Source organism: Pimephales promelas, chromosome 17 (genome assembly GCF_988280905.1).
Source record: "Pimephales promelas chromosome 17, fPimPro1.hap1.1, whole genome shotgun sequence".
Taxonomy (NCBI): domain Eukaryota; kingdom Metazoa; phylum Chordata; class Actinopteri; order Cypriniformes; family Leuciscidae; genus Pimephales; species Pimephales promelas.
This window is the reverse complement of record NC_142785.1, coordinates 19,740,052-19,764,577: the sequence shown is the minus strand read 5'-3', so window position 1 is coordinate 19,764,577 and position 24,526 is coordinate 19,740,052. Positions and strand designations below refer to the sequence as shown.

The 24,526-nt window shown below is 36.8% G+C and overlaps 1 protein-coding gene across 3 annotated transcripts in view; it reads right to left on the bottom strand.

Moving 5' to 3' along the window:
* Positions 1 to 24,526, bottom strand: part of afap1 (actin filament associated protein 1) — a 58,911-nt gene that overhangs the window by 2,191 nt on the left and 32,194 nt on the right. For 2 of the 3 annotated variants that reach the window (XM_039661420.2, XM_039661419.2), the window contains exons 4-17: positions 19,995 to 20,103; positions 19,643 to 19,854; positions 18,548 to 18,727; positions 11,642 to 11,728; positions 10,857 to 10,932; positions 8,636 to 8,785; positions 7,273 to 7,484; positions 6,896 to 7,041; positions 5,165 to 5,282; positions 4,789 to 5,022; positions 3,073 to 3,193; positions 1,945 to 2,109; positions 299 to 489; positions 10 to 174 (exon numbers count right to left, since the gene is read on the bottom strand). In XM_039661420.2, the coding sequence (XP_039517354.1) occupies positions 10 to 174; positions 299 to 489; positions 1,945 to 2,109; positions 3,073 to 3,193; positions 4,789 to 5,022; positions 5,165 to 5,282; positions 6,896 to 7,041; positions 7,273 to 7,484; positions 8,636 to 8,785; positions 10,857 to 10,932; positions 11,642 to 11,728; positions 18,548 to 18,727; positions 19,643 to 19,854; positions 19,995 to 20,103 (2,166 nt within the window). The remainder of the gene's footprint in view (positions 1 to 9; positions 175 to 298; positions 490 to 1,944; positions 2,110 to 3,072; positions 3,194 to 4,788; positions 5,023 to 5,164; positions 5,283 to 6,895; positions 7,042 to 7,272; positions 7,485 to 8,635; positions 8,786 to 10,856; positions 10,933 to 11,641; positions 11,729 to 18,547; positions 18,728 to 19,642; positions 19,855 to 19,994; positions 20,104 to 24,526) is intronic. The other variant, XM_039661421.2, reaches the window with a different exon arrangement.

Here is a 24,526-nt window from a genome sequence, read left to right as displayed (position 1 = left end):
GTTACTGACCTTGGCTTTCCTGAGGACGTGTCCTCGCACAGGTGAGGCTTTCTGTTGTGTCTGGCGGCGCAGCAGAGACGCGCTGTTGACTGGCAGAGAGCAGGTCTCAGTGTCACTGGTGTCACAGCTGGAGAAGGGCGAGTTGTCCAACGTACGCCTCATTAACACTGGAGACTAAAGACAGACGAGACATTTTGATACTTGCTTTTCTTTATCATCAAGAACTGAGCGCGACACAAACCTACAGTTAGTGTTACATCATGTCTATATTGGAGAATTTGTGGCTGTTTTTCCAGACCTGTGGGCTGGAGCTGCCTGTTTTGGGTTCAATGGTCAGGCCCAGGGTGACGCCACCATTCAGGGCTTTCTTCAGACTCTCCTTCACCTCCGTCAGTTCCAGCTCCAGATTGACTCGTTCATCCTCTTTTAGTTTGCATTCATCCTCCACTTTCTTAAGTCTCTCTGTCAAAGATGCCAGAGAACGCTTGCCTGGGTCGAATAAACAGAGGTTGAGGTTATAGTTGTCATTTAAGAGACTTTTTGCACAATACTGCTGCTGAATTTAAAGGCACATGGCAAAACATGTTATACATTTTTTTGTGTGCCAAATCAAACGTGGTATGACTTATGAGGAGAGTCATAACAGGGAAACAAAAATCAAAGAGAAAATGATGTCACACCTGAAAAATCTTCATGACTACGTATGTCAAGGACAGCAAGTCTCTAAAAATATTTCAGCAAGTCTCTTTTTATGACAAGGCAAGGTTAGTTCAGGTTGTAAATGGCCATGTGGTATAACCCTCAAATAACTTAATGATATTTTATTTATGAATGAATACACTTTTACATTAACAATTTAAAATAATGATTAAATGTCTGTTTAAGGTATAATGAAAATATGTTTTTACTTTTGCACATGAAGGTTTTACTAAATCCATAAGAAACCAACATAAATACAAAGAGAACATTCTAAGTACACAGCAGTTTAAAAGTTTGGGTTTGTTATTATAATTATCAATGTTGAAAATAGTTGTGCTGCTTAAAGGATACTACTAATAATTAATAAATTCATTTTCATTTTTTTTTAGGATACAAGTCAAGTCACAAGTAAATATTTTCACGTTTTGATTATGACATAAAACACACTAGTTATAACCTGCTTGTGGTTTTTTGAACTTTATATAGGCTTCAAAATGTATACATTTTGGATTAACTTGTAAAGATTATCTTGATAGACAAAACATGTAAGGGTCACAACTCTATTGAACACAGATCTTATTTTTTGCGAATTTCCAAAAGTCAATGGGGAAAATGCATAGCTTTTCGATCGAGGGAACCCATGCACAGCTAACTTCCAAGTTGTCCTACAAAGTGACGTCATCACTTCGGCACTCTATTACAGATCGCTTCGAAGCAGCTCTACAGTGACAACAGGAAAACCATGCATTTTGGCTGTTGTTCAGCCGAAGTCAGTTTAGTGTTTATTCAGTTACGTTGTAAACCGAATCTATAATCTATGTCTATATTTATAAAGCAGTTCTGTAAAAATGATGTCATCAACGATATACATTATTTGAAATAAAAATCTTTTGTAACATTTTAAATGTCTGACTGTCACTTTCAATCCTTTGAGCCTTTCAGAGTAAAATTACTAACTTCTTAAAAAAAAAAAAAAAAAAAAAAAAAAAAACTTGAACGGTTCTGAATAAGGAAACTATGTTTTACTTACTTTTCACTTGATGGTTAAAATCACAATTTTAGAGTATACAAATTTTGTTAAAAACATTGAACTTTTTTGTAAAAAAAGTTGTTTTTTAATCATATGAAAATAACATGAAAGAGCTAATTTCTACAAACTTTTTAAAAACAGATTTCCTGTTCGTAACTCTAATTTGTCATTGATGCTGACACGGATTCAATAACACTCAAATGCCATATTCTCACCTGTGTTGTTCTCTATAGCAGTACGGAGGTCCTTTCTCTCTTTTTTCAGCTGGGTCAGGCGGTTTCGAATCTCCTGCTTCCTCTTCATCAACTCATCCTCTTTCGTTTGGAGTTTCTTGGCATCTGCTTCCACTCTGTTCTTTCCGTACTTATACTGATCCACACCTGTGAAGGTTAATGATGCCTTATAATTAAAGTAAACCATTAGAAAATCACTCCATTTTAAAATATAACTTACCCCCACAACTTTTTTTTAGATTATATATTTAGAGGCACTACACTTACTTCCAAATATTCATTCTCAGTAATTGAGAAGATACTTTTAAACCCTATTACGCAAAATTTGATCTCCTCTTTCTACAAAGCCCTAAGCTCCTATTGTATAGTTGACACCTCAGATTAACTTTGGAAAGAGAGCTTGGGGTGGATATATCAGACAATGACTGGGAGACAGTTTGGTCTCTTGCCAATAGACCTTTAGTTTGCAATAGAGCAAGAGCCATTCAGCTTAGGATCCTCAACAGATTTCATATTACTCATTTTCTAAGACACAAACACAATCCAGCTCACTCACCACTTTGCCCCAAATGTAAATCTGACAGAGAAGATTATATTCACTGTGTATGGGTGTTTTGTGTTTGTTATTCAAGAAAGTAATTAAAAAAAATGAAAATCACTCCATTTTAAACATTTGGATCCAGATTTTTCTTATGGCATTAAAGGCCTCTGAGACCACAAACGCAGATTAAAAGGCAGGCAGAATGTACAGTGTACCAAATTCAAATATTTGCGAGTCCACGTAAATGGGCGCTGGATAGTTATGATGTCTGTGACTGACTGACTGCCTGTCTGAAATGGAATTTGGGGTGATTGAGTTTACAAAAGAGCATGTCAACAGATCCACTGCTGTCTAACAGCACTGCAATTTCCACATACCGGCATTCTCCACAAATCTGTGTGGCTTCTTTTTCCTTGAAAGAAATTAGTGGTGTAATAGCTAGGATAATGGATGCAGACTTAATGTCTGCTTAGTTTTGTTTCAGTGAATGTCCAGTTATAAAAAAGGAAGAGCTCTTTTTGTGATTATCAATCAGATGTGTGCTCGTACAGTATGTTAAAATCTCTTACTAGAGTTGTTGCGTTTCACTGGCAGAGTGCTGCTATTTCCATTGGCCTTTTTGGGCTGGGACTTGTCCAACTTCTGCTTTGCAGTGAACCCATTGGTGATCAGGCCTTTCTTCCCTTTCAGCTGATTGGAAGAAAGAAACGTATGTGAGCTTTTGAACACAAATAAGGTCAAATTGTGTAAATCTGTAGGCTACTAAGAAACTGATATATAAGAACTTTGATTTCACTGTCAACACCTGTTACATTTTAAGTGTGTGATTGGTGATTTAGTTGTAAGATGACTATCTCATACAGATACTTTTACAATGGTTTCTTCTGCAAACCACATCTATTGAACCACACATGTTGCCAGAGGGGACCATTTTATTTGAGTTAAACTATAAGCTGGCAGAAACCCCTTTTTTCTGTCCCTGACTTATCAAATTCAAGGCCATGGGCACACAGACATGGGTGTTATACAGATCAAAGCTGGGAGGTCCATAATGCATGCACTAAGCAGCATACACTGTGTCTATTTCCATTCTATGTTTGGTAATAATATTAACTTAAAATAGGAATGAGATAAAGATATCCACTGTTTAACACTAACGCTTGTGAGCTTGTTGAAGGGGCAACAGAATGAGAATTTGACTTGCCCAACTGGACAAGTAGCCTGGTTAAAACATCAATACCAAAAAATAACTAGGGATTGAGGGACACACTGAAACTTGGGCCACCAAATATATGAGAATGATTCTGTTTTTACTGGTGGTAACAAGGTTGAACCAGTTGAGGGTTGCACTTGCTTTATTCATGAACAAATCAGTTGTTTAAACAACTTGTTTAAATGGATAAATAAAGGACTCAATGACCCACTCATTAAAACAGTAACTTGCCACTATTGGTGGTTTAGATTTATCACAAATATGCTGATTTAAGTATACAAACTGATAGAACACTGATAAGAATATTACTTCAGTAAAAATAAAAGTTCAACTAAAAATGAAAATGATCATATAATTTACTCACCCATAAGCCATGCTTGATGTATATGACTCTTTCAGTCAAACACAGTCGGAGTTGTATTAAAAAAAAATATCCTGGCTCTTGCAAGCTTTATAATGGGAGTGAATAGTAACTGAGATTTTGAAGCCCAAAAAAGCACATCATCCATCATAAAAAAGTAATCTATATGGCTCCAGGGTGTTAATGGTAACGTCCCAATGTGAGCTTAGGTGATGAGTAGAAGCCTCTCGCGGGCTAGGCAACAAACTCAAACTTATCTGTCATTTCTCTTTAAAGATTCCTGTTTTAGACTTCCAATTTGTGACCACTCTTCTCTGTCCTCTGCACTTCCGTGTTCATCAGAGAACACTCTTCGGCCGGAACTCGACTCCAGCACGGAACCCAATGATTCTAGTTTATAAAGTCATAAATATGGATATTGTTCTTACAAAAACGTACTGCTTCACTTCAGAAGGCCTTTATTAACACGCTGGAATCGTATGGATTACTATTATGATGGATGGATGCATGATGGATTGGGGCTTCAAAAGTCTCAGTTACTATTCACTCCCATTATAAAGCTTGGAAGAGCCAGGGTATTTTTATTATACCTATGATTTTGTTTGGCTGAAAGAAGAAAGTCATGTACACCTAAGATGGCTTGAGGGTAAATTATGGGTAAACTAACCCTTTAATCTCAAGCCCTGTACTGTGTTAGACTGGGTTAGTCACCTGGTTAGTTTTAGTATTAGCAGCTGAGGGAGAGGAGGAGGAAGACAGAGATTTGGTGGAGAGCGGTGTGTTGTAATGCCCTGTGGAAGATGACGGGCGGGTGGATTTGGGAGAGAAGCGTGTTGCTAGTTTGGGGGAGGGCATGTTTTCATAAAGATCTGTATTCTCATAATTAGACTCTTCTTTCCAACGACGGTCCCCTGAAGCTGGGGTGGAGTAGTGCGCATCTGGTACCTTCCATATTGCAAGCGTGCAAGCAAAAGAAAAGTGATTAGAAGAGAAAGAGAAGAGAGAAGTCAGGGAGGATCAGGAACGGAGAGGAGTTAGGCAGGATTAGAAATGAAGGCAAGAATTTAAAGGTTGTAATGTTGCATACCGATCCATTGATGCAGGGCACATCATCATAATGCAGAGCGACCCCTGAGGGGCAGGCGTAACCATTGACTGGGTTATCCAGGTATGGGTTTGGGGAAACAGCACGCTTACTGGTGAAACTGAGAAAACATACAAACATTCATTACTACCTGTACATATACAAATGTCACAGAGAACTCCAACTCTAACTTTTAACAGTACCGTTGAGGAAGATACTTCAAAACTGTAGCTTGAAAAGCTACAAGCCACTCGTGAGTCAAGTACTTCAAACTAGAGCCAAACTACTACTAATAAAAGTTTTTTAAAAGCAGAAATGATTTGAAATCGTGAGTTAAAACTTACAACATTTGTGTGTGTTTACTCGTGGTTTATGAGGACATGATTTTGTTTTACAATAAACAAAGAGACACCTACAGTGGCCAGTTAAACAAATGTATTTAAAGACATTCTTGAACAAATCCTATGCAGCGCTGCCGATGATTTCCTGTTGAGGCGCGTTGATGTACGCGGTCTCGCTCTCCTGTGGTCGACGTGTGCACGGGCGTGCTTTTCCGAGAGAAATGCTCATATAAGGAGTTCCACTCTCGTCTACGTCATTAGATCCACAATCAAAAACAAACAAAAAAAAACGAAAAAATAGCTGAAACTTGTGCAAACCCGGAAGTAAGATTTTCGGCAGAGAAATTCTCCGTTATTCGTCCAAAATATATAATTTCAAACTTTGGCCATGTTTAGAATGAGAATCCATCTCTTTGACACTGTAAACAACTCTGAATAGATGAAAGTCTTTATAATATAAAACATAAAAGTCTTTACTGTCCCTTTTAATCAATTTAATACATCTTAATTGAGAAAAGTATTAATTTCTTGTAAAAAAAAATAAAAATAAAAACTTTTAAATGGTAGTGTACAAATATGCAACATTTTATATATACATATATATACAGTAGTCAACATTTGAAGTGGATCAAAACTATAAGTATGTTATACATAAATTTTGAACAATACCGGTTCTTGTCTTAGGACAACTCTGATAAACTTTTTTGATCCACTTCAAACTACTGTATATATAATGGCATATACATTAATGACAGAAACATTTGTCTAGGAGGAGAACGAACATATTTCAATTAACAAACTCTCTCCAAATGAAAAAGTTGAGTAAAACAAATCAGATTTTCCAAAGCTATTTTGTACAAAAGAGTTTAAGAGAGAATGTTTATTACCTTAGCTCACTTGGCTGTAAAGCTATGTCTGCAGTACATTTGCATTACATTTATTAATTTAGCAGACACTTTTATACAAAGCCACTTAAAATGAGAACAACAGAAGCAGTTAAACTAACAATAGGGCAACAATATGCAAGTGCTATGACCCTTCCCAGTTTAATCTAATGCAGTAAGTGTACTTTTTTTAGTTTTTAATTTTTTATAAAGATAAAAGATGTGTTAGTATTAATGGATCAAGTGTTGCCGAAAAAGATGTGTCTTCAGCTGTTTCTTGAAAATGAACTTGGCAGGTCATTCCACCAGCATGGAACAGACCAGAAAAAGGCCAGAGAAAGATTTTGTGCCTCATTGAGATGGCACCACAAGACGGCGTTCACTTGCAGAGCAATACAACGTGACATGAACAAATACTACTGCTACACCGCTAGATGTTGAAAAAAGTAGGTTAGGAAAAAGTTACTCGCATGCTAATAAAAACATTTTTAGCAATACTGGCTTCTCACCAAAATGACTGCTTGGCCAGTTGAATGACATTCGCAGTGGTCTCTACGTCAATGTAATCGTAGTGCAGTGCAGCAGGATCTGTAGTTGAGCCCGTTTCGGCCAGCAGGACCCCTAACCACCTTCCCATACTCTCAGAGGATGAGGCCTGATGGAGAAAAGAGTGAGGGAAGATGCAATTAATGAGTGTCAGTGGAATATGAGACAAATAAAGCACTAATCTATGCAATCTCTGCAAATCCACTCTACACATGATACACCACTGACATCATTAAGAGAGCCAGCCAACCTAACCATCCATCTAATCCCTGCCCTGAGGTCCAGTCTCAGACTCAGACACATTAATTTCCCCGCAAGAGCAGAGGCACTTGGCCCGTACCTCCAGAACAGCCACCTCCTGTCCGTTGCGCAGCAGACGGAAGGCGAAGGGATGTTTGGAGTCCAGCCCTGGAATGACCTCACACCCACGTAGCGGCAGAGAGGCCATGTGTGTCTTTAGATCTGCCCGGTCTTTGTGCAGCAACAGCTGGTTGTCTTTTAGCTGGCACCAGCGCTCTCTCCAGCGGTTATTGGACAGCACGTTCAGATAGCCTGTTAATGAAGGATTGGGTCAAGAGATTTAAATGACAGCCAAGAGACACACACAGTATGGAAAGTTGTTGACAGAGGTGGGGAGGGGGAAATCAATATTTAAAAAATTGCAGAATTTATGTATTTCTTTCATATTAATATTTTTAGGGAAATGGGATAATAAAACTATGAATATACATTTCCTATGAATATATACCTTCTAATGAACAAAACAAACAATGAATATACACTTCCATTTAAAATTAAATAGTACGTAGATTTTTTTTTAGTACGTCCATGAAATTTCCATGAAATACTTTCAAGTTAAACATGTCTAAACACCACCTACACATCCAAGAATAAATACCTGATCCAGATTCCTGATCAATTATTTGTTATTACAGCATCTAAATTCACAATCTAATTTTAACAGAAAACAAAGCATAGGCTACTGCATACCTGATGTGATTTGGCATGGCAGAAAGGCTGAAAAGAGCGCTCCCTTTTTAATCACAAAAAAGCTGTCACTCATTTTAGTTAATCGTGATCTCACAAAGTTCCATTATAATCACTGCAGCTGTCTACACTGCAAAATGAATCATTTATTTACATCGTATCTGCACTTCATTTGTTATAATGAGAGGATTCGCAATTGCAGATCTTCGCACTGAACAAAAACTGCCGTTTTGAGTGGTGAGTGGATTCTAACATACAGTAAACACTTCTGATTGGCCATTGCATTCAAGAAATCAACATATGTTTGGGATTAGCTACAATGCTCAATGCTCAAAAACACGTTGTAAGTAGAAACCTTTGTTGATGGCAAATATGTTTTGACAATATTTTATTATTACGGAGAAACCTGATCCTAGACAAGCAGTTGTGGGCAGCTTTTTCTTCTAAAACAGTCAGAAGCAACACTGGCAAGGAGCGAGCAGAGCAAGCATTTTCAATTAAATGCTTTGCCATGACAAAAATAAATAATATCTTAAAATAGATTAAAATGAAAACGGTTATTATAAATTGTAATAATCCTTTGCAATATTACTGAATTTACTGTATTTTTGATCTAATAAATGCAGCCTTGGTGAGCATTAGAGTCATATTTCAAAAAATTAACTTACAAATCTTAAAATAGTCGTGTATATGAAAATGGTATTGCAACCGCTCACCACATGTTGGGACATCCTCCTCCGCTGATGAGGTCTGTTCATCTGTAGATGGCTTCTTCTTGCCCAGGCTTATGATTTTAGTGATTTTCTTTCCAGTCACACGTCCCACGGTTCCTTTCTGATCTGATTTAGAGCTCTTCTTGCCTTTGGCTGCAAAAAAAAAAGAAGAGGCAAATTAGTGTCAGAAATTGAAATATATCTATGGGATTTTATAATGTAATATATTATACAGATATGCTAGATATCTAGAAACCCATTGGTGTTGCAACTATAACAAGAGATTGGTTTGGAAAACATTTTTTTTGCGAGAAGGATTTGGTGGGAAAAAGACTGAATTATGGATAATGACAAATGGCAATCTGTTCACGTTAAAATGTTAGTAATTTAGGACAGAAGGAAAGGGGTTGAACTGACAATGACTGGACACATGTACATACTAATCTAAATCCTTAACAGTGCGTGAAACCGATTCCATTCTTCTCCAAGTTGTTCAGATGCTTTTTTTCTGAGGAGTGAGGTCTGTGGTTATTGTAAGAAAAAAATAATCTAGAAAAAAACGTGAGCACTGAAAGTGAAAAGAAACTGGACTGGGTTAACATGTGTAAGACATGTACAGATCAGCAAATTACAGGCTTTTCTCATTCTCCAGAAGGTCTTTACAAGAAAAGCAGCAAACAAGGACATACTGTAGAACATATATAAAGAGTCTTTTGCTCTTCAAAAGGTCTGATTTTGTCCAAACTCCAATGCAGAAGATTGCATCTTAGTTGGCGACTCCTTTAATTAATGCTAAGCCCATCTGAACCCAGAGTCGTCTAAAGTTTCTCTGTCTCTATGCCGCAGCCTCGGGCATGAGGCAAAACCCAGAGCCACGGATGCAACAACCACTGGCCCTTAAAGGACCTATACAAAGTTCTTCATTTTATCGTGAGGGAAAATTCTGCAATTAGGCTAAAAACAGAATCTCCCTGGCACTTCCAAATTTTCTTCCATCTTTCATTAAAGAGGTGCAGCAGGGTGGCTGCTAGTGTAATTTAAAGGGATACTCCACTTTTTTTGGAAACAGGCTAATTTTACAACTCCCCCAGAGTTAAACAGTTGGGTTTTACCGTTTTCAAATCCATTCAGCCGATTTTCTGATATTTAGAAGAATATCAGTAACCAGACAGTTTCTGGTCTCATTGACTTCCATAGTATATTTTTTTCCTACTATGGAAGTCAATGAGACCAGAAACTGTCTGGGGGAGTTGTAAAATGAGCTTATTTCCAGAAAAAATGGAGTATCCCTTTAAGAATGTCATAAGGTGCTTTCAAACAAAGACAGAAAAGATCGGTTAGAGCTGGTTTGTGTTTCTGCTCCCAAAAAATGCAACCCTACATTTTTTGTTGTAAAAAGATTGAACTTAATTTATGTACATGTGATCCTTTAGACAACCCCACTCACACATTTGCAGGAATTATTATAGGAGTTACTTTATCTGTAGGTTTATCAGAGGTCAGCTGCCATAACTCATGTGAAAACAGCACAGCAGTTACTGCGGCTTGTGGCTGCGATGCTGAACTATCAATCATATGGGTTTGCAGATGCAAAAGTCTTGGAATCCTCTTAAATTAGGCAATTCTTCACTTACAAGTCTGAGGCAAGGCAGTCTCAAATTAAAAAAAAAAAAAAAAAAAGACAGACCTGAAACAGATGTCCTGAAAAGTTCAATCCCAGATCGAGACTGCGTGGTGTAAATACTAGACAAATAATCCTATTAGATTATTTAAGAAGGGTCTCCTTGCCTTGACTTTGACATAGCTCGAATTATAGGATCTTTATAAAGTCAAATAAACATCCACTCTATAGGATTATATTTATTAGTGTTTATTTTCAGTACTGTTTTATGTAATTTTTTTCTTAACCACACACTTTCAGACTTACTGTAAGAGTTCACTTCATGAATCAAAACACTAATAAATACAGTTTTTCATCGGTATGTTCTTTTAAAATGCTTACATTGAAAATATTCAATTATTATTTCATTATTATAATTTTTTTCAGTACATCATCATCACGGTTGTTTGATTGAGTTAATAGATCAAATAGATCAGAAAAAAAGATCAGGTAGAAATAGCTCCTAACACTTTTTAAAGTGTATGTATGACACAAGATACTCTCCCTTATAGAGAAACTCCAATGATATGTCCCTAACAAAAAGGACTGAACATGAAGACTCACCTAGATCTTTGCCATCTGAGATGCCATTTTCATGACAGGGCTCTCCATCTGAACTGGGTCGATCGCAGGACAGCTTCTGCAAAATGAGAGTAAAGTTAAGTATACACTCGCAGTTACAGAGAAAGCACACATTTTATCAGGAAAATGGATACCGAACAGCACAAACAACAAAGCATTCCATTTTAAATTCAATGATAGTTTGTTTATAGACATACACATTAAATACATACTAGTGTATGGAATACTAAAGCCCATACAATTAAACCTCTACAGTCTACCCAAACAAAACTCAAAGAGCATCTGTTTAGCATTAAGTGTGAATAATTAGACTGGGCTCATGCATGCTGTGCCAGTTTAAGAGGTTTTACATTAAACCCTTAGATCTGTCTTAAAAACAAGACACACATACACATAAACAAGTGCAACATGCACACGCTGCTCAAATAATGTCACAGCATACTGCATACTAAAGAATGTGTTCTTAAAAATGATAAGATCACATTTCCTCCCACACCTATTCAACCTTGCCAGCAGCACACATCCGTGGCAAGATGGAATTAGGTACGCATATGAAGCTTTTATAGCCCTCCATTCCCTGGCAGCAGAGCCACTGTACAGGAAAACAAAGAAGAGGCGCCTGTGCTGGGAACTGAGGTGTGGCGAGGCTGGCAAGCATACAAACCAACACACAGTCTCACATACCTGCATGGCATAGTACGCTGCATGCATAGTAAATCCACAAACACACAAATGTAGTTTACATAAATATAATTATGAATCCACACCTTTTCCAGCTCTACTTTGTGAACAGGGGAACCAGAACCGTCACAGTCCACCACTCCATTTCCATTGGAGCAGACTTCTTTCATCACCTTAAAGAGACCACAGAACTAAAAGTTAAAGTGCAAAACAACAGGCAGAAACGTAATATTCCTCAATTCTCCATATTTAAATGACTGAGGATTCTCGTTCTATACAGTAATAAATAAAGAAATACTCTGTATAGAAATCTTCTCATGTGATCACATTCTCAAAGAAAATCATATTAAGAACAATCACAAACATCAAACAATAAATTATATTTGTATGTTTATCAAGGTTACCACACTTTTTTACCAATACATTTCAAGACTTTCGTGGGATAAAGATACAAATAAAAAAATAGGGCTGTCAAATGATTAATCGTGATTAATCGCATCCAAAATAAAAGTTTGTGTTTACATAATATATGTGGGTGCACTGTGTAAATTATAATATATATATATATATATATATAAATACACACACATGATTGTAGAAATATTTTCATGTATACACTGTATATAGATTTAAATATAAAGTATAAACATTTTTTATATATATAAATAAAATAATATTTTTTTCTTAAATATACATGCATGTGTGTGTGTGTGTGTGTGTGTGTGTGTGTATATATATATATATATATATATATATATATATATATATAGTATAGTGCACCCACATATATTATGTAAAGACAAACTTTTATTTTGGATAAGATTAATCGCGATATATATATATATTTTTTTTAAAGATTGTACTCACAAAGATCAATTTAGCTGATATATTTTATATTAATAGTTACAACTTAAAGACTATAGAAAAAAATTACATTAACTGGAGAAATTTCACAGGAATTATTGAAAAAAATATATAAAAATATATATTTCATTTATTAGTAGTATTTAAAAAATAAATTAAACTAGAGCAGTTTTTTCAACTTTTCCAAAACTATAATATTTCATTTTTATTTTTCATAATTTTTACAGGCCTAGAAAATTGCAAATTTCCCATGAGAACCTTGGAGAAGTCTATCAAAAACTTTCTTTGCTTCCAGTCAAACAGATGCTCTCCACCACCTCTACGTTCTGCCATGCACATGCACTCAAATGGATTCTGCGCGTCACATGCAGTTAGAAGAGCAGCTGGAAGGCTGTTACATGCGTCATTGCTCTCGTGGCTGTCTATGCGCTGTGCAGTGGCTCTGTGTGAATGAGATATCCAGAGATCTCCAGACTGCACAGACTCTTCGCCGCCACATAAGAGCGTGACCTCACATTACCTGGGGGTTACATCCAAAAAACCCACAACTAGTGGTGTCAAGTGAACTAAACGGATAAAGAGAGCATCACAAAGAGAGGTGCTAACTTTTACACACCTCTCACAGATTCTTCCCAACCTCCCCCATGCCAAAAACCAAAATATAACCAAATATCCTTTCTGTTGAGCTCCTCTGAGCATCGTAACTGGATGCAGCACGTTGGGGTTTGGCAACCAGCTTGCATAATTGGGCTCACGGGAAAATTGCAGGCTGTGGCCTCAATCTTTGGCTTTAACTGCAAAGATGTGGGTTTCTGGGATACGCTCAGTCAAAAAAACTGTTTTGCTGTGCTAATGTGCCCTCATGAGCATTTATATTTTCATATGAAGAGTTAAGGAGAACTACTGCATAATAAAATCCAACAAAGTCTAGGATAAAGGTCAAACAATTGAGTCGTAATGCAAAATTGCCACATTAGATAGTGATGCCAAGCAGAGGTCAACCGATTAATCGGCACCGATAACCGATTGCTGGATTGGCAAAAATCCATACCAATTTTTTCCGTCTGTTGCTGGAGTGGCTGAGAAGGATCTGCTGTCATTATACAGCACGAGGGCAGTCTCTAGAGGCCAAATTAAAAACTATTACTGATACCTTGCGGAGTTGGTTTTGACACGCAAGACATACCGCTGCATAGAGTAGGACATTTCAGATGCGGATTTAGAAAATGGTACTAAGTATACAATACACTACACTGCATTTTTTCCACATCATTATAGGGTAATTCATTTGCTGACTAGATGCTGCAGTATGTTTGCCGTCTCTAACATTAAGACTCTGACATTTGTTACAACAATGTGACAAAAACACAGGCAAGTGCGACCCAAATGTTTAAAGTCACCAATTTTTACCATCTATTTGCATTAGTTTATATACAGCTGGTCGCTTTTAATGAATGGTCATGCAGCCGAGAGAAACAAATCAAAATCAGAAAAATCAGACAAATCAGACAAATCAGAAACGCATCCAATTTCAGTTCACTGTAATACATATTTTGATTAGGTATTCATCAAGCACATGAAGAGAAAATACATACTAATTTCAATGCTATGGCCTTCGTGTAGATATTTAACGATTGCCATCTTTAACTATGAAAGTTTAGATTTATATGAAATGGTAAAACCTTAGAATGAGATTCCATTTGTTGGAAGGTTAAAAGGTACAATATGTGAGAATTTTGAAAAACAAAAATATCCAAAAATCACTTGCACAGTGTAATATATTTCGTGCAATTGTGTACTTGCAATATCCCAAAAATCTCCAAAGATATTTTTTTTTATTTCAGAGAAATTCCAATTTTAAATAAATGGCCATCCCAGAAAAAAAAAATGTTGCCTGTTAAAAATGCACTATCCGTGCTATCCTCGGTTTCCGTTCATACTGCACATTGCCTGATGTAACCATGGTGACAGACGTGGACAACTGCGTGCGTAGTGCGTAATGTTTAGCGGCACGTGGTTCTTGTTTCTTTCAAACATAGACAATGGCAAGCAGACTTTGGGACAAACAAGGAGAACAAAAATGAGGATCAATATCAGCGTGGCGTTTTTGAGATGCCGAGAGCTCCACGTCCGCGCCTAACTTGGACTTGACAGAGCTTCTCAAGTCACGACTTGTCAGCTTTTATTAGACAGGTGAGCAAATGTACGTTACATAAAATAAATAAATTTTATATAACGTTAGCTCAACATGATGAAATGTTAGAATATGTTCAGTATGTTATTCTAATTTTGATCTTAATGCTAGTTTTGTATAGCAAACAAAACACGTAATATAACATTATAACTTTCAACACACATTTAAATGTCGTTTAGTGTGATAGTGTAATGTTAGACCAAGTGAAGCAGCGCTGCATTACCTCACAAGTTTAATTCGCTTAATAAACTGACCTATGTGAGTAATCCAGCACTTGCAGGTAGTTCGGTATTAAATGTCCTTATTCCTTTATATCCGCGGGACTCGCGTGTGATATCTGTCTCTTTAGCAATCTCGACCTGCTTCTACCACTGTTATGTTAAAAAACATGAATGTTTGCACTCATCCATAAACATTATTAGATCCATCAGCTTGACAGCAAGTCCCATCATTCAGCTCATCACTGCGTCAGAAACCTATGCCTTTGTTATTGTTGGAAACTGTGCCCTCTTGTGGCGAAAAAATCTACATATTCTGCCTTTAATTAAAAGTATTGTTCATTGTTAATTTTAACATTTACCAATACATTTTTACATTTCAAAGTTGCATTTCTTAACTTTAGTTAATGCACTGTGAACTAACAAGAATAATCAGGTTATACTTAATATATTTATATTTTAAAAAGTATTGTACATTTTCATGGTTGGTTAACTTAACTGTTTTTTTTTTATTATTGAAGTTCAGCACTATTTTATGTACTATGTTTGTATTCATTCAGTATCCATATTAAAACGATATTTTGATTAATCGGTTATAGTCCATCATGGCCCAAGATCCTAGTTATCATTATCGGCAAAATCCACTATCGTTTGACCTCTAATGACAAGCATTAATTAAGGGCAGGAATGAACAATTTCATAACAATTAGCACACAAACAAGCACACCTCAGTTGCTAGTAAAATGACACCCAACAGAAAGCAGAAAGTGACAAGAGGAATAAAAATTATAAAGTGGTCATGTTCATTTATACATAACACAAAAACTACAGGGGAACAAATACACTCCATTTCTTACCATTCTAGCCCAGGGCAGTAGAGAGTCAGATGACAAAAAAGAGAGAAGAAAGAAGAACGAAGGAAAGAAGAAAGACAGGAGGTGGAATTTCCCCAGGCCTGTCCAAAGGATCAGAACATAGGAGCTACATCAAATAGAGAACTTGTTGAATAAAGACTGGAAGAGAGAGAAAAAATAAGGAAACAGTGCAGAGGAAAGATACAACACTAAAAAAGAATAAAAAATGAATCATGGAAAACAACAAGCTATGATTTTCCATAAATAGATCATTAGCAAACTTGATAAAGCATTAAATGACCACAGACGCCTTTGGGCTTTTGTGAATGGGCTATAATGATCTGTGATTTTGTTTGAAGAAAAAAAGTATTCCATTTAAGGCTTAAAAAAAGTTTCCTTATCAACTTATATTCCACTATTTTTAATACTCCATCTTATGGCTTCCATATAAAACCATTTATTTCCACTTTTAAAAACTGGTTACAACAGAGCCAGAGCAAAACTAATCTTCATCTCAAACTCATCTTGTGAATATTCAAATGAGATTCAGTGAAATAAACATTAGGCCTCAATTATTGCCCCTCAAGAACAATTACAGTGCTTTACAACTATAGGACAGGAAGAGCTAAATAAACCTAGGATATCAAGTCCACTAAAGGAGGGAGAGCGTTTTCACATTTTGGTTCCTAAACTCTGGAATAGCCTTCCTGATAATGTTTGAGTTTATCTCACTCTGCGAGTTTAAATCTAGATTAAGGACACATCACTTTAGCCAAGCATTCGCATAATCCATCCCATTACCTTGTACTCCAGTTATCTCAGATCAAATGGACATGATTACCTTTGCTTAAGGTTATGAACAGCAGCAACGCTAATTATTACCAATTTGTTTTCTGTTTCATCTCAGGATGCCCATCCTGAGGTAACTAGAGACTATATCAGCCTTCAATGAAGATTTCAGATGCCTCAATACCTGTGAAGAGACTGTGCTAACTCTTGCGAGGACGTCAGAAGAAGACGCAAGCTCTGAATCAACATGCACCAACGTTACATTTTCTATATATATGAATTTGTTAACGTACATGTCTTCATTACATCAATGAGCTCATTGTTTCTACCTTAAATGAATACATTGTTTCAATTATAATACTTTAGTAATTAACTGTGTGATTTGTGTAAAGGTACATTTATGAAATACATAACTTGGACAAAGTCAACTCTGATAACTCATAATTGTAAAGTAGACACATGCATTTTCTGCAAAGCTGCTTTGAATCTATATATTTATTGTGAAAATTGCAATATAAATACATTTTAATTGAACTGAATTAATTATTTAATGTTTAGGAAAAAAAAATAAAAATGAATGTTTAGTGATTAACTAGAAAAAAATCCAAGACTTATTAATAAATAAAACAATAGACTCATAAAGAGCTATTTTCTGTATTATATATTAGCAATTAGAGCTAGAACAAAATATCTAAACGATACTAGTGAAATATTTTATCACTTTCCCAAGACTTTTAAGATTTTTATGATTTTTCCAGACCTAGCAAACTGCAATAGCTGATCAACTTTCTTTTCTCCTAATCAAACATATCCCCACAAACCCTCCACCACTTCTGTGTTCTGCCATGCACAGTGTGGTCAGTTAAGTCATTATATTTTGCTCCACTTCAATTGTACTCATACAGTATTTTAGAAATAAATGGTTTTATATGGAAATCATTAGAAGAATTTAATATAGTGGAATATTCAAAAGAGTTTCAGCGGAATAAATAATTCACCGGGTTATTAATGATCTAGAAGTTGGAGGGAATGTGCTTTCTCATATTGGGCATGAGTATCTACACACCCTTGAGTTGTTGGGTGTACAGTGTGTGTCAGAATGAAATACAATACAACAACGCCCTCTGAGCTAGGGTGGTTTCGGGTTTATCCCAAGCAGAAATCAATTACTCCAGTATGTTTTTAGTACACACGACACCTGACCAAACAGTGCTGAGCTATGCCCCCTTCCTAAACAGCAATTACGGCTGTTGTTGCTTTCCTGAGCTGTATATTTGCACAGTCTGACGTTCACGCCCACTTCAATGGTGCTGTACAGCTCACTGCATATGCCTTCCTGCCCTCAAATCAATAAACAGAAGCTCATTACCACATGGAAACATGGTAACGGATTCAGAAAATCTCTTTTTTGCGTCTTTATAAATGGGATGGTTGCAACAAGTGATGTCTTTATAAACAGAGCCACCAGAAGAGTGATGGACAGCGAGGAGGGAACTGCTATTACCATCAATAGACTGTTGACTGCAGCTGTTTTTGATGATCTTTGTGCAGCATAAGTTGCTTTCAGGTTACAAACTCAAAGATCCATCACATGAGAGCCCAGAAACTTTGACAAGCAATTTTCTTAATGTTTGTGAAAAACAGATGTGGTGGAAAACAGCTTTAAATAGATACACAACAGAATATCAAAGTAACAAGTTATCAACAAGTGCAAGTGTTAAGGTTAAAATCCTTTTAACTTTCACCAAGAACCACTTTTTAGAGGTTAGGCTTATACAAGAAGTAGAAAGAACTGTAGGCGAATTGATGTGCCGGCTGAGAACAAAGAAGAAATAGTATGCATAGCACTGCATTTAGTATGTAGAGAGCAACCTGTTTTTAACCCCACACACCCAGCTGAACATAAACACTGAACAGCTGGACCTGAGGATTGCTACTACTTTTTTGTTTGTTTAACATCTATGTTGAAAAGGCAAGCATATTCATGCATTTCACCAGAAAAACTTGCTGGTCGACAGCTGGTTTCCAATAAGCTACTCCCGGTCCAATCACATAACACAACGCTCTGGTTACCTTTAGCCACTCTTCGGCCTGTTCTTTGCTCTGTACAGCAAGCACCAGAGCATCAGCTCCCTGATGGACGATCTTCAGTTCGTGCTTCTTTTTCTTGCCGTCTTTGGGAATGTGTGTGATACTGCAGCCAGACAGGACGAGCTCCATCTGCGGAGTCTGGTCTTTGGAGGACTTGTAGCACTTGTAGAGAGAAAGAGAGACATATTAGAGAAGCTATTTAGTTATAAACATTGTCCTCTAAAATCATTTTGTTTACTCACTACAACATAAGCGGAGTCAAACTAAACAGAATCGCTGAGAAATAGAGGACATGGGAAAGCGGGTAAACTATGTCACCTCTATAATCAAGCAAACTCATAGTTTTTTTTCCTAAAATAGTAACTGTGGGGTAAAGTGTGCCAGATGCTTTTAGGTAAGCCACATCAACATATCAAATGAAAGTAAGCTTTTCCTCCAAATCTTGGTTTATGAAAATATAAATAATGTAGGATTGTCTATTGGTAAAATTGTCAGTTGATATTTGAAAAGTATTACTTCTATGGGCCTATTTTAGGGAAGATTTGACATTTTTTGTTTGCTATATAATTAGGAGTTTTTCTGCCATAAAGAAATGTAAAAAAGTCATGCCCGAAAATAAAATTGTTTTGGCAAGAAGTAGTGGCGGAGATACTATATATTTAGGTAAAATACAAGGAAATGTTTTGGACAAGGATAAATATTTATTAAAAATATTGTTAACAAGCTGTAGGAAAGCAATAATCCGTAAATGGTTGCAGGTGGACCCTCCAACTAAGGATAAATGGCTAGGGATTGTAAACGAGATATATGCAGTATGGAGAGGCTTACATTTATATTAAGGCTCAAATTTGACAAATGTAACACGTTTTGGAGAAAATAGATTATGTATGTAAACCATTGAGTGCGATATTATACATCAAGACGTTGGAATTATTTTGTGATACTGTCTGATACTGTAACTGTGTAACATCCATGATAACTTTTGTGTTTTTTAGTTCCAATAAAAAAAAAATGTAAAAAGTGGCACATCTTACCCCACTCCCCTGAGTGTTCATATCTGTGAGTGTGTGTGCTTACCAACAGTTTGTTGTCCTTTATGACACAGAGCAGTTTGGTCCACTGTCCAAAACGTTTCTTTCGCAACAGGAACGCACAGATCCGTGCATCTTTCACCAGGTCCATGGAGGCCTCCTCAGATGGCCACTGGTGACGCATCTTCTGCCCCTTCCCATCCTCCTCCTCCTCATCATATGACTCATATGAACTGCTCATGGCGTCCGAGTCATAATCTGAGAATAAAGTTGGGACTCAGGTTAGACTTTATTGAAATTTCAAAAATATTCTGGTCTTTTTCAGATCACAGATGCAGCTAGAGTACGGTCATAGTTCTAAAACTTTAAAGTGAACTTTATAGTGTAACTGTCCTTACTAGAGGTGATGTACTCTGGTGCTTTGCCAGGGCCTAGCGGAACAGCTTCCTCATAATAACCTTCAGGAAGAGAGGAGCTCGGCAAGGGAGGAGGGCCATTGTCTGGAGGCTTTGGGACAGAAGGAAAGAGAAAGTAGTCAGCTCAATCATTCAGTCTCCTGGATTACAGTGTTTTTATTTGTTTGTTTTGTTTTTAAATGTAAAGACAAAAAATCTGCTTGAATCCAAGCTAATAATATCAAAACTGCTGAGGCATCACCCATCTGAAGTGCATCTTTAGAGGTCAACTAAAGATCTCTGACTGCATAGTGGGGCCGACATAAACCAATCAAAGGCCTACGATTTCAATCTGTGCCAAGAGGGAAAAGGGAATGTTTACAAACAAAACTGTCAGAGAGAGAGAGAGAGAGAGAGAGAGAAAGAGACTTTATGGTAAAAGAGCAGCTGGTCATGATAAGTAGAAGAAAGAAAAGGTTTGAAGCTAATTTTTGAAACACAAACAACACAAATATAGGCTGCAAAATAGAAAGCAGAGTAAGCTACAGATCAGAAAGATATAATCATAAGGCTGCCCAGCAAGTTCTGAAAAAGAGTTCAGGGAGGTGACCAACAGAACTGTGGGCACCTTACTAAAATGTGAGCCATTCAGCCAAATTTATCTGTCTGTCTTTAAACAAAAACAGCTGTAGTATTTAGAGGTACATAATTGAATCTATAGTAGCATTTATTAATCTTATATAATCATCTTAGATAATTTTTAGACCATCACAGACAAGCTCCTGATGCCAAGACAGTACGAAAGGGTGGGTGGCATAATTATCCTGCCTTCTAAGATACTTTCTTTTGGCCAAATTGCTAGGGCAAATGGCAGTGACCATAATGCATTGTAATAAGGTCAGTAAACAAATCCATTCAAAGCTGGCAGATCTATATGAAAAATCACACAAATATAAATAATTATGAATATAATTAAAGCCACGGTAGGTAATTTGTTCCAGAAACATTTTTTGTTATGCTGGTTGAAACGTGGTCTAAATGTATTTAATATGTAAATCATCTGTGGAAGGAGTAGGGCCATAAAATATCCGTTCGTCGTATATATGTTTATTTTATGTATTGATGTACAATTACATATGGCCCAAACGCAATGATACAATGTCCTACCTGCCAGTCAACATATGTATTTTCATACATTTTCATTTTTTTGTGTGTGAGTGTATAGATAGATAATGTATGAAAAGTCACAAAATCTTATTCCACTGAGATGAAGGGAACCATTTTTTTTTTTGTTAAAGTCGATTGGGGTCGTATAGACACCATGACCCGATTGAGGGCTATGGTGTTTTTTGTTCATTATTATTGTAATGTTATGTGCTTTGAGACATGAGGTAGTTTAACTGTGTCTCTCGTGACACGTTTGTTTGATCCTGATGTACGCATTTATGTGTTTGAAGGAGGTGTGGCTTTGGAGATGCTCTGAAGGGAGGGTGGGATCTTATGCTTTCAAAGCTAGCTTGCTATTGCTAGCCTTTCCGAAAATCACCTACTCTACCTATTTTACTATGAAAAAAATAAAATACAAAAATTGTTTGCATATGTATTTTCATTCTCATATCATTAAAGTGATACATTGATGAAAACGTTTCTGTGTATGTAGAGAATTAAAAATCTGAAATCTGCATACACATACTTTTAGGATAAAATCTATTCGAAGTTTGCTTCACTAGGCCCCTGGTGTCTATAACCAATGAGCACACAATACCTCATTAGTGAGTGAGTGAGAGGGATTGTTTAAAAGAAAGAAAAAAAATGAGATTGTGTGTATATAAGCACAAAAGAGTGTGCATGTGTGAGTTACAATGTGTTTAAGACTCTGTGATTTGGGCCTTGGTTGGTCGGGCTCAACTGGCAGCACATGTGACAAGCTGGTGTTGTCATTACGACACAGGCCCTCCAGAGCCTCCCTCATTTCCCAGGCTGCATGCAAACAATTATGGTTGATGACAAACTCATATAAACGCTTTTCATTTTCCTTTTTTCCCCCCTGTAACCCATGGAAAGTCTGTCTTTATTTCTTTTTCTTTCATTTTAGTTAACAGAAGGCACTGCTATTTTCCAGTGCTTTTCAGGTGGGGGGAATTACAACACATTTTAAGAGACCAAAGGACCAATGTTCACAGTTGCCACCTGGCACACTTTATCACCATGGTAACTTCAATATAGTAGAACATGAACAACTATTTACATTACAAACACTGCAAAAGGACTGCTCATGGAAATATACTGTATAAGGAAAGTTAAAACAGACGGGAAAGAACAGTACAAAAGATGGTTTCTCAAGCTTTCTTTGGGGCTGCTGAATGCTTTACTACAATTTCATTTTAGGAAGTAAATACAAGACCTTCTACGTTCAGATATTCCCAATAAACAGCATAGGTTAATGCTTTTTAGGCTATTTATGTCAGCCAGAAAGACATTTTTCAGCATGGCCTGAAAAATAAGTATATTACAGTATATAACAAAAAACTGTCAAATTGATTGTGTGTTGGGATGACCTCAGTATTTACTTTGGTTCCTAAGGGTTTTCATTCACACTACAATAGAAACTAATGTTTTAGTGTGACCTCCTGGCACATTTGAGAAGGGTGTGTTTGACGTCTGAGGTAGAGGAGGATATCTTAGTGCTAGTCATTACAACTTGGCTTTAAATATAATGAAGACCAGAACATGTAAAATCCCCATAAGGTCATATTCTGTGTGGGTGGTTAATAGTGTATATATTGTCTAAATGTAAATCTGCAGACATGCATGTCCAAGACCTAGCTGCTCCTTTCTTCTTTTGCTCTTCTGCTCTGATTTTTCTTGTTTTATTTATTTAGTTAGTTATTTGACAGGGACAATGTACATTTTCCTGTCCTACTTTTAATAATGCTATACAGAAACACCCTGTATTTAACAGTACCATTCAAAAGTTAAAGGGGTCATGAACTGGCTTTTTACATTTTTTTATATTGTTGTCTGAGGTCAACTTATGACGTTCGCTTGGTTTTTACATTAAAAAACATCAAAATGAATAAGTAATAGGCTATGTTCTACCCTAGTTTTGAGCCTAGCTCAATAAAACTAAAAAAGTTTTTATGGGCGTTTCGCATTGAAGACTTGAAAGTAAACGCCCACTGCTGTGAGTGGATAACAGTTTTGCATATTATAATGAGTTTCACTCTCGATCCGGTTTGTCATCACGAGGTAGGCAGGCCTAGCCTGGGACATCCCAGACAACTTCTGGCAAATTTAGATGTAGTTACAACTAAGAATGGTCTGGTTTAACCTGGATAAGGTAGGCCCAACTCTTGAAGTGTTTGGCATATGACAATGTTGATTTGGTCTTGGCAGGATAGAAGATCAAGTGCGGGACTTGCTACTGCCAATACAGGTGGAACTGGGGAAGGTCAGAGACTATTTATATAGAGACATGCCACTTCCTCAGTCCTTAATACAAATGTATAGGGAAAACCCGTAACACCAAAGATGGCGGTTGTATGCACATGTCCCACATGTGTTTGCGACAGTGGAAAATACGTTACTGTTTGAAAAGGCAGCAGATTTGATACGCAGTTTATGTGTGCGTTGTGTAAACATCATATATCCCAAGACTCTGGGTGTCTCCCGCAGATTGATAGCGGCTCCCTGATGCCCACAAATTAGTTCAAATCTCCCGGAATCTAGAGTGAGCGAGCAAGAGCACGCACATACTGTGTTTCAAACTGTGCAGCGTGCGACAGAGAGCGAGATAACCCTTGCACATACATAGTAAAAGTGTAACCTGTGGGAAAAATGGCGTTTTAAACCATTTTAGGGCAAAGTCATTAAACTTTTTCAGTGATTTTTATCATAATACTGCTGCTTCTATAGACCATTTCACAAGATGTAAATAACACTGGTCCAGAAGCACTTCCTGTTTCAGTTTTTTAACACTACATAAAAGCTGGGATAAAATACAACCAACAGAACATTTAAAACTGAATCAAAAAGTTAAACAAACATCTTTAAGATGTTTTCTTTACATGTGAAATAAAGAAAACAGTTACAAACTGAAACAGGAAGTGTTTCTGGACCAGTGTTGTTTACATCTTGTGAAATGGTCTATACATGCAGTTTGTATGTCCTGGTGACCAGTGAAAGTGCAGTTCTGACTCTCTACCATTCAATTCAATTCAATTCAACTCAAACAACTTTATTTATCCCCATAGGGCAATTCAGTTTTAGCCTTCCAGTCATTTTAAACAAGACAAGACAACAATCAATCGAACATTCAGAAACACTGTCAGTGATATTGCATTTGGGCACCAGAACAAAACAGTGAGCACACCGATCTTAATACAAGGACAGAGCAGGGACCCAAGTTCAAGAAAATAAATACATAAATAGATAGATAGATAATAATAATCTATCTATCTATTCATTTAGATAGAAGCCTGGTCTTGTTCGTGCGAAATAGCTACCCGGAGGTGTTGCCAAGATGGCGGCCGAGT